Below are 19,392 nucleotides of genomic sequence, written 5' to 3'. Positions count from 1 at the left end.
CCTGTGCTCACTGCCCCGTGTCCTAACTCACACCCAGTCCCGTTCACCCATCACCCCCTGTGCTCACTGCCCCGTGTCCTAACTCACACCCAGTCCCGTTCACCCATCGCCCCGTGCTCACTGCCCCGTGTCCTAACTCGCACCCAGTCCCGTTCACCCATCACCCCCTGTGCTCACTGCCCCGTGTCCTAACTCACACCCAGTCCCGTTCACCCATCACCCCCTGTGCTCACTGCCCCGTGTCCTAACTCACACCCCGTCCCGTTCACCCATCACCCCCTGTGCTCACTGCCCCGTGTCCTAACTTACACCCAGTCCCGTTCACCCATCACCCCCTGTGCTCACTGACCCGTGTCCTAACTCACACCCAGTCCCGTTCACCCATCACCCCCTGTGCTCGCTGCCCCGTGTCCTAACTCACACCCAGTCCCATTCACCCATCACCCCCTGTGCTCACTGCCCCGTGTCCTAACTCACACCGAGTCCCGTTCACCCATCACCCCCTGCGCTCACTGCCCCGTGTCCTAACTCACACCCAGTCCCGTTCACCCATCACCCCCTGTGCTCACTGCGCCGTGTCCTAACTCACACCCAGTCCCGTTCACCCATCACCCCCTGTGCTCACTGGCCCGTGTCCTAACTCACACCCAGTCCCGTTCACCCATCACCCCCTGTGCTCACTGCCCCGTGTCCTAACTCACACCGAGTCCCGCTCACCCTTCACCCCCTGTGCTCACTGACCCGTGTCCTAACTCGCACCCAGTCCCGTTCACCCATCACGCCCTGTGCTCGCTGCCCCGTGTCCTAACTCACACCCAGTCCCGTTCACCCATCACCCCCTGCGCTCACTGCCCCGTGTCCTAACTCACACCCAGTCCCGTTCACCCATCACCCCCTGTGCTCGCTGCCCCGTGTCCTAACTCACACCCAGTCCCGTTCACCCATCACCCCCTGCGCTCACTGCCCCGTGTCCTAACTCACACCCAGTCCCGTTCACCCATCACCCCCTGTGCTCACTGCCCCGTGTCCTAACTCACACCCAGTCCCGTTCACCCATCACCCCCTGTGCTCACTGCCCCGTGTCCTAACTCGCACCGAGTCCCGCTCACCCTTCACCCCCTGTGCTCACTGACCCGTGTCCTAACTCACCCAGTCCCATTCACCCATCACCCCCTGTGCTCACTGCCCCGTGTCCTAACTCACACCCAGTCCCGTTCACCCATCACCCCCTGTGCTCACTGCCCCGTGTCCTAACTCACACCGAGTCCCGCTCACCCTTCACCCCCTGTGCTCACTGACCCGTGTCCTAACTCACCCAGTCCCGTTCACCCATCACCCCCTGTGCTCACTGACCTACATTGGTTCCCGGTCTAGCAACACTTTGATTTTAAAATTCTCACCCTTGTTTTCAAATCCCTCCATGGCCTCGCCCCTCCCTATCTCTGTAATCTCCTCCAGCCCCACAAACCGAGATCTCTGCGCTCCTCTAATTCTGCCCTCTTGAGCATCCCTCGATTTCCATCGCTCCACCATTGGCGGCCGTGCTTTCATCTGCCTCGACCCGAGCTCTGGAATTCCCTCCCTAAACCTCTCTGCCTTGCTACCTCTCTTCCTTTTAAGATGCTCCTTTAAACCTACCTCTGACCAAGCTTTTGGTCACCTGTCCTAATATCTCCTTATGTGGCTCGGCGTCAAAATTTGTTTGATAATCGCTCCTGTGAAGCACCTTGGGACATTTTACTATGTTAAAGGCGCTATATAAATGCAAGTTGTTGTTACAATGGACTCTTTGGGGCACTTCCTGAAGATGATGAGGGGGACGTTAGTGATCAGTTTTATCGAATGAGACCAAAGTTAACACTGGGGTAAAATAAGTCTGACGTGACAGCCAGGAATAGGCCTGTTGTCGGCCTATGAAAATTCATGTACACTTTTAGCACACTTTCTTTTATCTGAAAATGACTAAGTAAAAACATTCTTTCCTGATCTCAGGTCTTGCTGCATTGATTGCCACAGCCTGGTATGGAAACAGGATTGTCCAGGAATTCTACAGCCCCCTTACCCCAGTCAACACCAGGTAAGTTATGTACCTGGACTCGACTGAAGCAAGATAGAGGCCCAATTGTGAAGTGTCTTTCATGACCACCGGACGTCCCAAAGTGCTTTACAGCCATTGAAGTGCTTTTTGAAGTGTAATTGCTGTTGTAATATTAGAAAACATGGCGGCCAATTTGCGCTCAGCAAGCTCCCACAAGGATAATGACCAGACAATCTGTTTTGGTGGTGTTGCTTAATGGATAAATATTGGCCAGGACACTTGGGAGAACTCTTCTGCTCTTCTTCGAATGTCACAGGACCTTCCACGTTCACCTGAGAGAGCAGATCGGGCCGCATTTTAACGTCTCATTCAAAAGACAGCACCTCCGACAGTGCGGCGCTCCCTCAGTACTGCCCCTCCGACAGTGCGGCGCTCCCTCAGTACTGCCCCTCCGACAGTGCGGCGCTCCCTCAGTACTGCCCCTCCGACAGTGCGGCGCTCCCTCAGTACTGCCCCTCCGACAGTGCGGCGCTCCCTCAGTACTGCCCCTCCGACAGTGCGGCGCTCCCTCAGTACTGCCCCTCCGACAGTGCGGCGCTCCCTCAGTACTGCCCCTCCGACAGTGCGGCGCTCCCTCAGTACTGCCCCTCCGACAGTGCGGCGCTCCCTCAGTACTGCCCCTCCGACAGTGCGGCGCTCCCTCAGTACTGCCCCTCCGACAGTGCGGCGCTCCCTCAGTACTGCACTGGGAGTGTCGGCCTACATTACGAGCTCAAGTCTCTAAATTGAACCCATGACCTTCTGACTCGGGGGCGAGTGCATGACCCACAGAGCCACAGCTGACACCCAAGTGAAGGAATTCATGGTGGTTCAGTTGTAGTGTCTAAAATGGAAGGCTGAGGGCTTAGTTGAGGAGCTCGCTCCTTCGTGGCTCGGTGGGAATAGACATTGGCCGAATGAAGCGCACAGAGCAGAAGGTACGAGGCTCAGTCCTGGTCTGCTGGCTGGTCTCGGGTGAAGTGCTGGTAGCAATCCCAGTGTGGCTCTCTCTCTCTCTGGGCTATGGAGAGAGGAAATCAGCCACAACTCCCGTTCCTAATCACCATCCTGTGGGTAAGGACCAGATTGGGGTTCTCTCTGAAGCCCCAGTTTGAATTGCCTGCTAACAAACTCTCACAAGTGAAGAAAGACCATTCCAACAAGATTAGAGTGTGACAATCCTCGGTAGAACTGTATCCCAGCAGGGGTCAACTCCTTGAGAAGATGAGGAGAAAATTGGCAGAACGAAAGGATTGATAAGTTTGCCCATGGCTTGTTGAGCATTTAAGTAATGAGGCTTAGTGTTTGTGTGGTATTATCAAATGGCAACGGTTAAAGCAACTCTAAATTATAGCCCCACATACAAGACACAAAACAGTTCTGGAAAAACCCATTTCTCCAGCGTCTTTCACGACCACCGGACGTCCCAAAGCGCTGTACAGCCAATGAAGTACTTTTTGAAGTGTAGTCGCTGTTGTAATGTAATCCAGTGTGAATCCCACACATCAGCACAAAATGGCTGACTTAGGCAGTTTAGAAAATGGAGGATGTGTTGCCCCGAGGTTGGTTCTGAAACTGGCTGGTTCCCGTCGGGCGGTGGTGAGGTCGACACTCTGGTTTGAAGCAGGAGCTGAAGTTGTGAAATGAGCGCTGACATCCCTTTTAACTGTGTCATTTCCCCATAGGAGCTGCGGTTTAAATCTGGCGTCCCACTATGCCGCAAACTCTTGCCGTCAGTTTCTACTGAAACTTTTGAGTGTTTGTGTGAAAACAAAGCAGCCAGTTATCAGTTGGGTTTGGCCCAGGCTTGCCAGTTACTGGTCTGTGCAAGACAGGACAAGGCTGAGCAACGTTCTTTGAAGCAGTGAATGTGTTTGTGTGCATGTTTGTGTGTGGGGGAAGGGCTGGGTGCAGTTCATTTGAATCTCTTGTAATTAAACCTAATATATTGCATTGCAAGCTCTAATGTTCTATGAATTACATACGCTGTTATTATTTTAGTGTCTAAAGCAATTTGTGTTGGTCTCTCTTCCCTTCCTCCGCCCTAACACTGAAGGGGGATTCTTCCTGGTTTTGTCCTTCTCCACAGACTGGGGGTGAAATATTCACTTTAATTCTGGGGCATTCTGGATCCAGATGTCCAGCCAGTCCTGTTGAACGCTGTCGCCATTAAACAATTACAAGCCTGGCTTTCCAATTAACTCCATTTAAATGCACTTGAACGTGAGATCAGCACGACAGCTGCCCTCTGGGCATGCTGTTACCTGAGAGTGATTAACCCTTTCAGCAGAAAATGCTGGAGATACTCAGCAACTCCCTTTAAGCAAACTGTCCAATGGATTAGAACGGCAGGGGGGCTGGGGGGGGGGGGGAGGGGGGAGGGGACTGTGTGTCTGTGTCTGTGTCTATAAGGTTGTAGGTTTGTGAGAGCGAGAGAGATGGACACTATACAACGGTGTGAGTGGGTGCCTTACTTCCCGAAGGCAAACTGGGCAGTAAATGTTTTTTGAACAATGATACGCCGTCAATAACTCAAAGACAAGGATTCAACTGAAGGCTTTTAATCACTAAGAACATTGCAGCATTACAGGTCTTCCCACATCGGGTTCGTCTGGTAGGAATGACTCATACAGCTCTTGAGACCTTTATATGGCAAAAGACAGGGGCGTAGCCAATACACACAATAGGAACAAAAGGGGGCGGTTCACACAATACAAGCAGGTAAAACACATGGGCTGATGAAGGCATATATTTCATCACATTCACCCCTTCTACAGATTTAGTCTGTCCGGGGGTGTGATAGCCCTTCCTGATCGTCGCAACAGTACCTCGGGTTCCGACCGGGAGTCCGTGGTGCCCTCCTGGGCATACCCATGTGCTGGGGGTGTTGCAGGTACTTCTGGGGGTGGTGAGGATACCTCTGGGGATGGTGGAGGTTCTTCTGGGGGTGGTGGTGATGGGTCGTCGTCGTCGCTTCCTGCCGAGGCGAGTTCCTTTATGGACACGGTGTCTTCACGCCCGTCGGCGTGCTTGACGTACGCGTACTGTGGGTTTGCATGGAGTAGGTGTACTGCCTCCACGAGGGGATCCATTTTGTGGCCCCTCACATGCTTCCGTAACAGGACTGTCCCTGGGGTGGAGAGCCACAAGGGTAGGGATACTCCTGAGGTTGATTTGCGGGGAAAAACAAACATCTTCTCGTGAGGAGTGGCGTTAGTAGCAGTACACAGTAGCGACCTTATCGAGTGGAGTACGTCTGGGAGGACCTCCTGCCAGCGGGAGGTGTGGAGGCCTTTAGACCTTAGTGCTAAGGTGACCGCCTTCCACACTGTCGTGTTCTCCCTCTCCACTTGCCCATTACCCCGGGGGTTATAACTAGTGGTCCGACTCGTGGCTATCCCCTTCGACAGCAGGTATTGGCGCAGTTCGTCGCTCATGAACGACGCCCCCCTGTCAGTGTGGATGTAGTTGGGCATGCCGAACGTGCAAAACAGGTTGCCGAGGCACTTGATGACCGTGGCACTGGTCATATCTGGGCAGGGGTAGGCGAATGGGAAGCGGGAGTACTCGTCCACAATGTTGAGAAAGTACACATTGCGGTCGGTGGAGGGGAGTGGTCCCTTGAAATCTAAGCTCAGGCGCTCGAATGGCCGTGTAGCTTTGATCAGGTGGGCTCGGTCGGGCCTGAAAAAACGGGGCTTGCATTCCGCACAGGTGCGGCAGTCCCTGGTCATAGACCGGACCTCCTTGATAGAATAGGGCAGGTTACGGGATTTTATAAAGTGGAATAGCCGGGTGACCCCCGGGTGGCAGAGGCCATTGTGGAGGCCCTGTAGCCTGTCCCCCTGGATACTGGCACACATCCCTCGTGATAGGGCGTCGGGGGATTCGTTGAGGGCCCCCGGCCTATATATTATGTCGTACTCAAACGTGGAGAGTTCGATCCGCCACCTGAGAATTTTGTCGTTCTTGATCTTCCCCCTCTGTTTGTTGTTAAACATGAAGGCTACCGACCGCTGGTCGGTAAGCAGGGTGAAGCGTTTGCCGGCTAGGTAGTGCCTCCAGTGCCGCACTGCCTCCACTATGGCCCGGGCCTCCTCCTCTACCGAGGAGTGCCTGATCTCGGGCCCTTGGAGGGTTCTTGAGAAAAAGGCTACGGGCCGCCCATCCTGGTTGAGGGTGGCTGCTAAAGCGAAGTCGGACGCATCGCTTTCGACCTGGAAAGGGATGTTTTCGTCCACTGCCCGCAGCGCGGCCTTCTCAATGTCGTGTTTAATGCTGTTGAAGGCGGCGTGGGCCTCGGCCGTGAGCGGGAAGGACGTTGATTTCAGGAGGGGACGGGCCTTGTCGGAGTAATTGGGGACCCATTGGGCGTAATAGGAGAAGAACCCCAGGCACCTTTTCAGGGCCTTGGGAGTGTTTGGTAGGGGTAGCTCCTGTAGGGGGCGCAATCGGTCGGGGTCCGGACCGATTTCCCCGTTTTCCACCACGCACTCCAGGATACAGAGGCGCGTGGTGCTAAAGACACACCTATCCTCGGTGTAGGTGAGATTGAGTCCGAGGGCGGTTTTCAGAAATCTCACGAGGTTCGAGTCGTGGTCTTGCTGGTCGTGGCCGCAGATGGTGGTGTTATCTAGGTATGAGTAGGTGGCTGTTAACTGGTTCTCATCGACCATGCGGTCCATCTCCCGCTGGAAGACTGAGATCCCGTTCGTTACCCCAAAGGGGACTCTGAGGAAGTGGTAGAGATGTCCGTTCGCCTCGAAGGCGGTGTATGGACGGTCCTCCGGCCTAATGGGGAGCTGGTGGTATGCCGATTTTAGGTCGATGGTGGAAAATACCCGGTATTGCGCGATTTGGTTAACCATATCCGCTATGCGGGGCAGAGGGTAGGCGTAGATTAACCATCTGGCTATAATCTATCACCATCCGCTTCTTTTCGCTACCCTTAACTACTACTACCTGGGCGCGCCACGGGCTGGTACTGCATTCGATGATACCCTCCCGCTTGAGTCTTTCTACTTTCAACGCAATGAACCGTCTATCCTCCCAGCTGTACCGCCTACTCTTGGTCGCTATGGGTCGACAGTTGGGTGCGAGGTTGGCGAACAGAGAGGGCGGCTTGACCTTCAGGGTAGCCAGACCGCACACTGTGAGGGGCGGCTGGGACCCACCATAGGTAAGCGTGATACTTTGGTGGTGGCACTGGAAGTCCAGACCCAAGATCACGCTCACACAGAGATCTGGCATTATCAATAGTTTAAAATCTCTGTAATCATTGCCTTTTACCGACAACATAACCGCGCAGAAACCTGTAATTTTTGAGGTATGAGTCTTATCGGCCATGGCGATTTTGCCCTGTGTGGGGACTATCGTTAGTGAAAGTCGTTTTACCAGGCTAGGATGAATAAAGCTTTCGGTGCTCCCGCAGTCAATCAAGCATTTAACCTTGTTCCCGTTTACCTCTATGTCCATCATCGATTTAGACAACGGATGCGGCCTGGATTGATCCACTGTGATCGAGGCCACCAGTGGGTCCTGGAGGTCCGTGTAGTCGGGGCAAGATGGTGGACTCCATGAGGGTAGACAAGATGGCTTCCAAGATGGCCGCTCCCACGGCGCGCATGCGGCGGTGGTGGAGTTGGAGGCGGGGTTCCCTCTGCAGACTTTGCTGAAATGTCCTTTCTTCCCGCATTTAAAACAGGTGGTGCCCTTCGCTGGGCACAGATGCCTGGAGTGTTTGTCCTGGCCGCAGAAGTAGCATTTCGGGCCCCGATGCATCGCGGCAGTAGTGGGGCTCCTGGGTGGAGGCTGGGGCTCCGATGGTGCTGGGCTGGCCTGAGACCTGGGAGGTGAAGATGGCTTCCAAGATGGCGGCCCCCACGGCGCGCACGAGGCGGAGTGGGCCGCGTGGCCTGGGGAACAGGATTCAGAGTTCTTCTGGGCCATATCCAGCGATCGCGCTATATCTATAGCCTGTTTTAAGTCCAGTCCCTCCTTTTCAAACAGTTTCTGCCGAATGTAATTTGAGCTGAGGCCCGCAATAAGGGAGTCTTGAATCAGCTCCTCCGTGTACATGATGACAGACACGGCCTTACAGTTACAGTCTCTGCCCAGTACTTTTAGGCTTAGTATAAAGTCCTCTAGTGACTCACCATGCCGCTGCGTGCGAGTAGTCAGAAGATGCCTGGCGTACACCTCGTTTATTGGCCGCACGTAGTGGGCCTTCAGAATGGTGCAGGCATCCCCGTAGCTGGTGGCATCTTGGATGAGAGGGGAGACCCGATGGCTCACCCAGTTTCGCAGGATTCCCAGTTTCATGTCTCCGGTAGCGGTTACGGCTGCTATGGCGGTGGATGAGTTTGCAATGAAAAATTCGAAGCATTGGAACCAGTGTCTGAACTGTGTGGCTGCGTCTGAGGCATGGGGGTCTAGATCCAAGCGCTCTGGTTTCAGGAGTCGATCCATCTTGGTGTTTTAGTGATTAAAATTGATATGCCATCAATGACTCAAAGACAAGGATTCAACTGAAGGCTTTTAATCACTAAGAACATTGCAGCATTACAGGTCTTCCCACATCGGGTTCGTCTGGTAGGAATGACTCACACAGCTCTTGAGACCTTTATATGGCAAAAGACAGGGGCGTAGCCAATACACACAATAGGAACAAAAGGGTGCGGTTCACACAATACAAGCAGGTAAAACACAGGGGCTGATGAAGGCATATATTTCATCACAAACAACATAAACTGTTTCTCAGATCCAGTCCAAATGGGAAAGGGCAGACAGTCAGTGTGAGGATGGGCCTCGGGTGCACAGGACCCACCCTTCTCGGGATGTGGGCGTCGCTGGAAAGGCGAGAAATTGTATTCAGTTTCTAAAATCTGGAAATAAAAATCTGACATCAGTAAAAGTGACCGTGAATCTGTCGGATTGTCGTAAAAACCCAACTGGTTCACTGATGTCCTTTAGGGCAGGAAACCTGCCGTCCTCACCCGGTCTGGGCCTATAGGTGACTCCAGTCCCACACCATGGTTGACTGTAAACTGCCCTCTGAAGTGGCCCAGCGAGACACTCGGTTGTATCACAATTTTCTCGGGGCAACTATGGAAGAGCAATAAACACCGGCCTTGCCAGTGATGCACACACCCTGGCAATGAATAAAAAACGAATCAACTGACCATTGTAATTTGAGTATCCATTTGGACTGACCGCCTGTTACGGGGAGGTATCTTCCTCCCCAGGCAGGCCATGTTTAGATGTGTGTTGCCCGTGGCTCGGTGGGTTGCACTCTCGCCTCTGGTCGTGGGTTAAATCCTACTCCCGAGACTTGAGCATATAACCCAGGCTGACCCTCCCGGTGCCAGTACTGAGGGAGCTCCGCACTGTCGGAGGGCCAGTACTGAGGGAGCTCGGCACTGTCGGAGGGGCAGTACTGAGGGAGCGCCGCACTGTTGGAGGGGCAGTACTGAGGGAGTGCTGCACTGTTGGAGGGGCGGTACTGAGAGCGCTGCACTGTCGGCGGGGCAGTACTGAGGGAGCGCTGCACTGTCGGAGGGGCAGTACTGAGGGAGCGCCGCACTGTCGGAGGAGCAGTACTGAGGGAGCGCTGCACTGTCGGAGGAGCAGTACTGAGGGAGCGCTGCACTGTCGGCGGGGCAGTACTGAGGGAGCGCTGCACTGTCGGAGGGGCAGTACTGAGGGAGCGCCGCACTGTCGGAGGGGCAGTACTGAGGGAGCGCTGCACTGTCGGAGGGACAGTACTGAGGGAGCGCCGCACTGTCGGAGGGGCTGTAATGAGGGAGCGCCGCACTGTCGGAGGGGCAGTACTGAGGGAGCGCCGCACTGTCGGAGGGGCTGTAATGAGGGAGCGCCGCACTGTCGGAGGGGCTGTAATGAGGGAGCGCCGCATTGTCGGAGGGGCAGTACTGAGGGAGCGCCGCACTGTCGGAGGGGCTGTAATGAGGGAGCGCCGCACTGTCGGAGGGGCAGTACTGAGGGAGCGCCGCACTGTCGGAGGGGCTGTAATGAGGGAGCGCCGCACTGTCGGAGGGGCAGTACTGAGGGAGCGCCGCACTGTCGGAGGGGCAGTACTGAGGGAGCGCCGCACTGTCGGAGGGGCAGTACTGAGGGAGCGCCGCACTGTCGGAGGGGCCGTAATGAGGGAGCACCGCACTGTCGGAGGGGCAGTACTGAGGGAGCGCTGCACTGTCGGAGGGGCCATACTGAGGGAGTGTCGGAGTTGCCGCCTTTCGGATGAGACATTAAACCAAGGCCCCCTCTGCCTTCTCGGGTGGACGTAAAAGATCCCACGGCACTGTTTTGAAGAAGAGCAGGGGAGTTCTCCCCGGTGTCCTGGGGTCAATATTTATCCCTCAAATCAATATCGCTAAAACAGATTATCTGGTCGTTATCACATTGCTGTTTGTGGGAGCTTGCTGTGAGCGAATTGGTTGCCACGTTTTCCACATTACAACAGTGACTACACTTCAAAAAGTGCTCCTTTGGCTGGTTAGACCACACCTGGAGCACTGTGAGCAGTTCTGGGCACCGCACCTCAGGAAGGATATATTGGCCCTGGAGGGAGTGCAGCGTAGGTTTACCAGAATGGATTCAAGGGGTAAATTAGGAAGAGAGATTACACAAACTAGGGTTGTATTCCCTGGAATTTAGAAGGTTAAGGGGTGATTTCGTAGAATCATAGAATGGTTATAGCACTGTAGGAGGCCATTCGGCCCATCGAGCCCGTGCCGGCTCTCTACAAGAGCACTTCAGCCAGTCCCACTCCCCCCGCCCTTTCCCCGTAGCCCTGCAATTATTTTTTCCTCCAGGTATTTATCCAATTCCCTTTTGAAAGCTGTGATTGAATCTGTCTCCACCACCCTTTCAGGCAGTGCATTCCAGATCCTAACCACTCGCTGCATAAAACAGTTTTTCCTCATGTCGCCTTCGGTTCTTCTGCCAATCACCTTAAATCTGTGTCCTTTGGTTCTCGATCCTTCTGCCAATGGGAACAGTTTCTCTCTATCTACTCTGTCCAGGCCCCTCATGATTTTGAACACCTCTATCAAATCTCCTCTCAATCTTCTCTGCTTTAAGGAGAACAACCCCAGCTTCTCCCGTCTATCCACGTAACTGAAGTCCCTCATCCCTGGAATCATTCTCGGAAATCTTTTCTGCACCCTCTCTAAGGCCTTCACATCCTTCCTAAAGTGCGGTGCCCAGAATTGGACACAATACTCCAGTTGAGGCCGAACCAGTGTTTTATAAAAGTTCATCATAACTTCCTTGCTTTTGTACTCTGTGCCTCTATTTATGAAGCCCAGGATCCCGTGTGCTTTTTAACTGCTTTCTCAACCTGCCCCGCCACCTTTGATGATTTATGCACATATACCCCCAGGTCTCTCTGTTCATGCACCCCCTTTAGGATTGTACCCTTTAGTTTATATTTCCTCTCCTTATTCGTTCTACCAAAATGTATCACTTCACACTTTTCTGCGTTAAATTTCATCTGCCACGTGTCCGCCCATTCCACCAGCCTGTCTATGTCTTCCTGAAGTCTATCACTCTCCTCCTCACTGTTCACTATACTTCCAAGTTTTGTGTCATCTGCACATTTTGAAATTGTACCCTGTACACCCGAGTCCAAATTATTAATATATATCAAGAAAAGCAGTGGTCCAAGTACCGACCCCTGGGGAACACCACTGTATACCTTCCTCCAGTCCGAAAAACAACCGTTCACCACGACTCTGTTTCCTGTCACTTAGCTGATTCCGTATCCATGTTGTCACTGTCCCTTTTATTCCATGGGCTTCAACTTTGCTGGTAAGCCTATTATGTGGCACTTTATCAAACGCCTTTTGGAAGTCCATGTACACGTCAACCGCATTACCCTCATCAACCCTCTCTGTTACCTCATCAAAAAACACGATCACCCCTAACAGCCCTTCTCCTTCACCTGGCACCTTCCCGTGCAAGTGCAAGAGATGCAACACCTGCCCTTTTACCTCCCCCTTCCCACTGTCCAGGGCCCCAAACACCCCTTCCAGGTGAAACAGCGATTTACTTGTACTTCTTGCAATCTAGTATACTGTATTCGCTGCTCACGATGCGGTCTCCTCTACATTGGGGAGACCAAACACAGATTGGGCGACCCTCTGTCACTTTAATTCACCGCTTCACTCCCACTCTGATCTCTCTGTCCTCGGGCTATTGCATTGTTCCAACGTAAGCTCAACGTAAGCTCGAGGAACAGCACCTCATCTTTCGATTGGGCACTTTGCAGCCTGCCGGACTCAACATTGAGTTCAACAATTTCAGATAATTATCCCTGCCCTCATTGTTCATGCTGTATGATTTTTGCCATTCCCATTTGCAACATTTTATCTTTCCTGCCTCTTACAAAAGTACAGGATGTTCTTTCTATTCCTCCCCCCCCCCCCCCCGTCTCTGCACCTGCTTAATATCTGTTACATCTCCAGCTTTTTCCAGTTCTGATGAAGGGTCCCAGACCTGAAACGTTAACTCTGTTTCTCTCTCCACGGATGCTGCCTGGCCTGCTGAGTATTTCCAGCATTTTCTGTGGTTAAACACGATTTGCCTTTAACAAATCTGTGCTGGCTTTCCTTAATTAATCCACACTCGTCCAAGCGACTGTTAATTTTGTCCCAGATTATTGTTTCTAAAAGCTTCCCCATTACCGAGGTTAAACTGACTGGCCTGTACTTGCTGGGTTTATCCTTACACCCATTTTTGAACAATGGTGTAACATTTGCAATTCTCCAGTCCTCTGGCACCACCCCTGTATCTATGGAGGATTGGAAGATTACGGCCAGTACCTCCGCGATTTCCTCCTTAACCTCCCTCAGCATCCTAGGATGCATCCCATCCGCTCCTGGTGGATGTAAAAGATCCCACGGCCACTATTTCAAAGAAGAGCAGGGGGGAGTTCTCCCCGGTGTCCTGGGGCCAATATTTATCCCTCAATCAAAAAACCAGATTATCTGGTCATTATTGCATTGCTGTCTGTGGGAGCTTGCTGTGCGCAAGTTGGCTGCTGCGTTTCCTACATTACAACAGTGACTACACTTCAAAAATACTTCATTGGCTGTAAAGAGCTTTGAGACGTCCAGTGGTCATAAAAGGCGCTATATAAATGCAAGTCTTTCTTTCTTTCTTAATCAATACTGCCTCCCCACCTCCTTTCTTTCCTGAACATCTTATATCCAGGAATATTTAATACCCAATCCTGCCCCTTTTTTGAGCCAGGTCTCTGTTATCGCCACAACATCATATTCCCATGTGGCTATTTGCAACTGCAGCTCAACAACCTTATTTACCACACTTCGGGCATTCACACACGTGCACTGTAAACCGATCTTAGACTTTCTTGTATTCTCTCTTAGTCTGACCCCACCTAATACCGTACTATTTCTTACTCTAGTGCTATCTGTCTCTCCCAGTCCTTTGGGCACCTTGTTTCTCCTTTCTAATGCTACATCCTGGTGCCCATCCCCCTACCAAATTAGTTTAAACCCTCCCCAACAGCACGAGCAAACCCCCTCCCCCCAGTGAGGACATTGGTCCCGGCTCCGTTGAGGTGCTACTCGTCCGGCCTGTACAGGTCCCACCTCCCCCTGAACCCGTCCCAATGTCCCAGGAACCTAAAGCCCTCCCTCCTGCACCATTTCTCCAGCCACGCATTCATCTGCTCTATCCTCCTATTTCTATACTCACGAGCTTGGGCCCCTGGGAGTAATCCGGAGATTACTACCTTTTGAGGTCCTGCTTTTTAATCTCTTTCCTAGCTCCCTAAAATCTGCCTGCAGGATCTCATCCCTCTTTCTACCTATGTCGTTGATACCGATATGGACCACGACCTCTGGCTGTTCATCCTCCCCCCTCAGAATGTTCTGCAGCCGCTCAGTGACATCCTTAACCCTGGCACCAGGGAGGCAACATACCATCCTGGAATCATGTCTGCGGCCACAGAAACGCCTGTCTGTTCTTCCAACTATCGAATCCCCTACCACTATTAATTTCCTGATTTTCATCCTCCTCCCCCCCCCCCCCACTGTACAGCTGAGCCACCCGTGGTGCCATGCACTTGGCTCTGGCTGCACTCCCCAGAGGAACCATTGCTCCCACCAGTATTAATACTGGTTAGAGAGTGAGATGCACTCAGGGGACTCCTGCACTACCTCCCTGGTCCTCCTTGTCTGTCTGACGCTCACCCATTCCCTCTCTGCCTGCACACTCTTGTGCCGCAGGGTGGCCAGCTCTTGAAACGTGCTGTCCACGAGGCTCTCAGCCTCACGGATGCACCGCAGTGACACCAGCTGCTGCTCAAGCTCCGAAACCCAGAGCTCGAGCTCCTCCAGCTGACGACACTTCCTGCACCTGTAGCTGTCCAGGACATGGGAAGCGTCCTGGAGTCCCCACATGGCACAGGATGGGCATTCCACGAGGTGCCCTGCCATACTTACACTTATTGGACTATTGAGTAACTTAACAGAAATAAACTTAAGTCTTAAAAAACAATCACCAGCTTGTCACCAATCAGCTCCTTCCCTTGTGCTGATGTCACTTGCCTCGCTCCCTGACACTCGCCCTCCCTCCGGGCTCTCAGGCCTACCTTTATCTGCGGCCGCTCCTCTCGCTCGCCTGCAGGTCCGCTCTCATGTCTATTAACTTAGAGACCTTGGGTTCTGTGGCCCCACTCCTGCTTTTCAGTCAAACGTCTCGCCCGCCTTCCTCCTCGCCACCGAATTCCTGCGCTCACCAAATTCCGGCACTCTGCTTGCGATCCACTCCGATTGCGTTCTCCCGGCTCTGTCTCCCGGCTCTGTCCTCAAGCCTTTGATTGAAGGCTTTGATTGCAGTTCTCAAGGTATTGGAGCCAAGCCTTTCGGGAGTGAAATTAGGAAACACTTCTACACACAAAGGGTGATAGAAGTTTTTGAACTTTCTTCCACAAATGGCAATTGGTGCTAGATCAGTTTGTTAATTTTAAGTTGGAGATTGGTTAGCAAAAATCTATCAAAGGTATTAAGGGATATGGAGTTAGGTCGCAGATCAGCCATGATCTCATTGGATGGTGGAACAGGCTTGAGGGGATGAATGGCCTCCTCCTGTTCCTATGAAAAAAGACAAAGCACCAAATTTTGTGAAAGGAAAAACACTGGTTAAGAATAGACACCGAAAGCCAGAAGGGGGCCTTCTCTCCCAATCTCGTCACAGACAGAAGCGGCAAAATACTGATCCCGTCTCAGGACGATATAGACGGGTTGGGCAGAACAGTGGCAAATGGAATTTAACCCTGAAAAGTGTGAGTGGTGATGCATTTTGGGAGGACTAACAAGGCAAGGGAATACACAATGAATGGTAGGACCCTAGGAAGGACAGAGGATCAGAGGGACCTTGGTGTGCATGTACATAGATCCCTGAAGGCAGCAGGACAGGTAGATAAGGTGGTTAAAAAGGCATATGAGATACTTGCCTTCATTAGCCGAGGCATAGAATATAAGAGCAGGGAGGTTATGATGGATCTGTACAAAACGCTGGTTAGGCCACAGCTGGAATACTGTGTGCAGTTGTGGTCGCCACACTATAGGAAGGATGTGATTGCTTTGGAGAGGGTGCAGAGGAGATTCACCAGGATGTTACCTGGGCTGGAGCGTTTCAGCTATGAAGAGAGACTGGACAGGCTGGGGTTGTTTTCCTTAGAGCAGAGAAGGCTGAGGGGGACCTGATTGAGGTGTACAAAATTATGAGGGGCATAGATAGGGTAGATAGAAAGGAACTTTTCCCCTTAGTAGAGGGGTCACTAACCAGGGGGCATTGTTTCAAGGTAAGGGGCAGGAGGTTTAGAGGGGATTTGAGGAAAAACTTTTACACCCAGAGGGTGGTTGGAATGACCTGTTTGGACACCATTCACACCTTTGACTGCTGTGATTATCTCTCTGCCGAGGTGTGATAAATGGCAGTTGGAAAGGTTACCTGTAAACATCTGACATGATTCTCTGACTATATAAGCTGTGTCTTTATGCATTTCTCCACTTCACCTGACGAAGGAGCAGCGCTCCGAAAGCTTGTGATTTCAAATAAAGCTGTTGGACTATAACCTGGTGTTGTGTGATTTCTTACATGGAATCTGGAACTCACTGCCTGAAAGGGTGGTAGAGGCAGGAACCCTCACAACATTCAAGAAGCATTTAGATGAGCACTTGAAACGCCATAGCATACAAGGCTATGGACCAAATGCTGGAAAATGGGATTAGGATAGACAGGGCTTGATGGCCGGCGCGGACATGATGGGCCGAAGGGCCTCTTCCTGTGCTGTATAACTCTGTGACTCTCTGTTTCCTTGTAGGTTCGAGTTTGGCCAGGCTCTGTTTGTAGGATGGGCTGCTGCCGCTCTCTCCATACTCGGTGGAGCCTTCCTCTGCTGCTCTTGTACCAAAGGTAGTGGGGGTTCCTACCCGGACCGTGCCTATCCGCGATCGCAGCCTGCTGCAAAGAACTACGTGTGAGGCTGACTGAGCTGCCGAGAAGGTCCCATCCGAACTATTCACGGGATGCGTGTCTCTTGAGTAAGAGGTGCCTAGTATTACCCTTAATGACCCTTCCTGCAAGGACGAGTAGGAAATGAAAGGGCTTTAGTTCGATTAAAGTTACAGTTTACTCATTGTATTGTCATTTTAATTTCAGCTAATCGTAAATACACCAATTACCAGTTTTGTTATTTAGGACACAGACTCTAGATCTTTCCTCCAACATCTAAAATATTAAATAGCTTTTTCAGGAGGGTTTGTAGCGGGGGGCTTGTGTATACACACTATCTGCTTCTGAGGGTGACGGGGTTTTGTAACAGGCTAGTGTGAGACCTTTTCATTCAAACACTTTGAGGACCCCAATTAACTAGCGGGCCAGATTGCTATCCTTGATTTGTCTGCTCAGACCATGAGTCAGAGTTGCGTTTTCCCCGATCCCTTTATTGAGTCCCTGCTAATTCTAAGCTTTTCCTGTTGTTTACCTTGTGTGCTCATGGAAGGACATAGGAATAGGAGAAGGCCATTCAGCCCTTCGAGCCTAAAACATTCTATAAAGGGATCAATGTGCGCTGCCTTCACAAATCAGTAGGTGACTGCTCCACCTGGTGTAGTCCTGAGCCACAGACATCAGATCAGCCCATTGCTCTGATCCCTGGCCTGTGCTGTGTTAGCTGCTCCTGAACAGTGGGGTGATGGGTGACTGCAGAGGGCCTCTGGTCCTGGGCTACTGAGGGTGAGGTGAGGGAGGGGAGAGGGTGAGGTGAGGGAGGGGAGAGGTGAGGAAGGGGAAGAGGGTGAGGGGACGGAGGGGAAGGGAGGGAGGGGAAGGGAGGGAGGGGAGGGGAAGGGAGGGGGTGGGAGAGGGGGGGGAAGGGAGGGAGGGGAGGGGAAGGGAGGGGGTGGGAGAGGGGGAGGAAGGGAGGGAGGGGAGAGGGTGAGGGAGGGTGAGGCGGAGGGAGGGAGGGGAGAGGGTGATGTCAGCGAGGGAGGGGCAAGGCTGATGTCAGTGAGTTGAGGGGAGAGGGTGAGGGGGAGAGGGTGCGGGGGGGAGGGGGGGAGGTCTGAGGGAGGGTGAGGGAGGGAGGGGTGAGGTCAGTGAGGGAAGGGTGAGGGTGAGGTCAGTGAGGGAGGGGAGAGGGTGAGGTGAGGGCGGGGGGAGAGGAGGGGGAGAGGGGAAGGGGGAGAGGCTGATGTCAGCGAGGGAGGGGTGAGGGTGATGTCAGCGAGGGGAGGGGTGAGGTCAGTGAGGGGAGGGAGGGGAGGGAGGAGGGAGGAGGTGAGGGAGGGAGGGGTGAGGGTGAGGTCAGTGAGGGAGGGGAGAGGGTGAGGTGAGGGAGGGGTGGGGGAGAGGGAGGGGTGAGGGTGAGGGAGGAGGGGTGAGGGCGAGGTCAGCGAGGGAGGGGTGAGTGTGAGGTCAGCGAGGGAGGGGAGAGGGTGAGGAGAGGGAGGGGTGAGGTCAGTGAGGGAGGGGAGAGGGTGAGGGAGGAGGGGTGAGGGTGAGGTCAGCGAGGGAGGGGTGAGGGTGAGGTCAGCGAGGGAGGGGTGAGGGTGAGGTCAGCGAGGGAGGGGAGTGGGTGAGGTCAGTGAGGGGGCTAAGTGTGGAAAACCCAATCCATTCCGGTGTCCATTTGCAGTGAAGCGACTGCACGTCAATGGTCTCTTCGCTTGTATGTAACTATTTGTTTAAATTTCTTGCCATAAACCAAATAGTGACAATGGGTCTAGGCCGGGTACATCACCCTGTGTGTTAACATAAGTCAGAGCGTTTCAGCATCAGTGGCAAATTACCCTGGTCCAGAGAGAGAGTGAATCCATCTCCAACAACCTGCCTTGTCATTTCTGAAATGCTAAGTTGATATTTTTTTGAAGTCCCAGTATTTAAAGAACGTGCCCAGTTTTACAGAGAATGTGAACATCTGCAGCAGCCACATCTGGAGATGCTGAAATATCGCAATTTTCCAAAGGTGAGAGTGGGTTGTTAATGTAGAATGGGCTGCTGCCCGTCCAGTCAATGGGCTGCACACGTGCCCCCTCCTCCCGCCCCCCCCCCCCATGCATGCTGGGGTAGAACATTAAACTGGGTTGAAAGTAGGCAAGGATAAACATGCTTAGCACATCGATGTGGTCTGACAACTCCCAGCGAGTGCTCTGCAAACCTTTAGATACCCGACATTGTTTAATATTCTGTTCAGTGCATAGCAATCAGATTTTATTTTAAATGGACTCCGCCTGAATTCTTAGAACTGCATCCTTTGAAATGATTAGAACCAATGTTCCCGTTAATTTTCTTTGGGTGTGCGGCCTCGTTAAGGGGCTGCAGGGCCCATGGTTTTTATACATGCTCGTTAAGCCGGCTGCGGGGAAGGTCCAGAGAGCGGCGCGGCCGTGCGGGGAAGGTCCAGAGAGCGGCGCGGGGAAGGTCCAGAGAGCGGCGCGGCCGTGCGGGGAAGGTCCAGGGAGCGGCGCGGCCGTGCGGGGAAGGTCCAGAGAGTGGCGCGGCCGCGCGGGGAAGGTCCAGAGAGCGCTGCGGCTGTGCCGCTCTCTGGGAACATTGATCATTTGTTCTGCTCAAGTTTTAATAAAAATTGCTGGATTCTAATCAGAGACTGAAATCCGATCTATGACTTGCTACATATGAACCAGCTTTCATTGTTAAAGGCAGTCCCAGCCCCAGTGTTTAACACGGAGTGGGAGGTGTGTCGTGTAATCCCCTCAGGGTCTAGATTTTCAAGCGACTGTTATTGTGGGTTGTTTTTATAC

General features: G+C 52.8%; 1 protein-coding gene across 2 annotated transcripts in view; it reads left to right on the top strand.

Moving 5' to 3' along the window:
• The window catches only part of LOC147115373 (claudin-1-like), a 44,391-nt gene extending 26,991 nt beyond the window's left edge, over window positions 1–17,400 (top strand). The window contains exons 4-5 of one of the 2 annotated variants that reach the window (XM_085989639.1): window positions 1,993–2,077; window positions 16,452–17,400. In XM_085989639.1, coding sequence (XP_085845765.1) covers window positions 1,993–2,077; window positions 16,452–16,611 — 245 coding nt within the window. In that variant the 3' untranslated portion in view covers window positions 16,612–17,400. The remainder of the gene's footprint in view (window positions 1–1,992; window positions 2,078–16,451) is intronic. The other variant, XM_085989638.1, reaches the window with a different exon arrangement.
• The last annotated feature ends 1,992 nt before the right edge of the window (window positions 17,401–19,392 follow it).

Source organism: Somniosus microcephalus, chromosome 6, assembly GCF_052327205.1.
Source record: "Somniosus microcephalus isolate GS21.2 chromosome 6, FLI_Smic_1.0, whole genome shotgun sequence".
Lineage (NCBI taxonomy): Eukaryota > Metazoa > Chordata > Chondrichthyes > Squaliformes > Somniosidae > Somniosus > Somniosus microcephalus.
The sequence above is the reverse complement of the archived record's forward strand: the minus strand, read 5'-3'. Positions and strand labels throughout refer to the sequence as shown.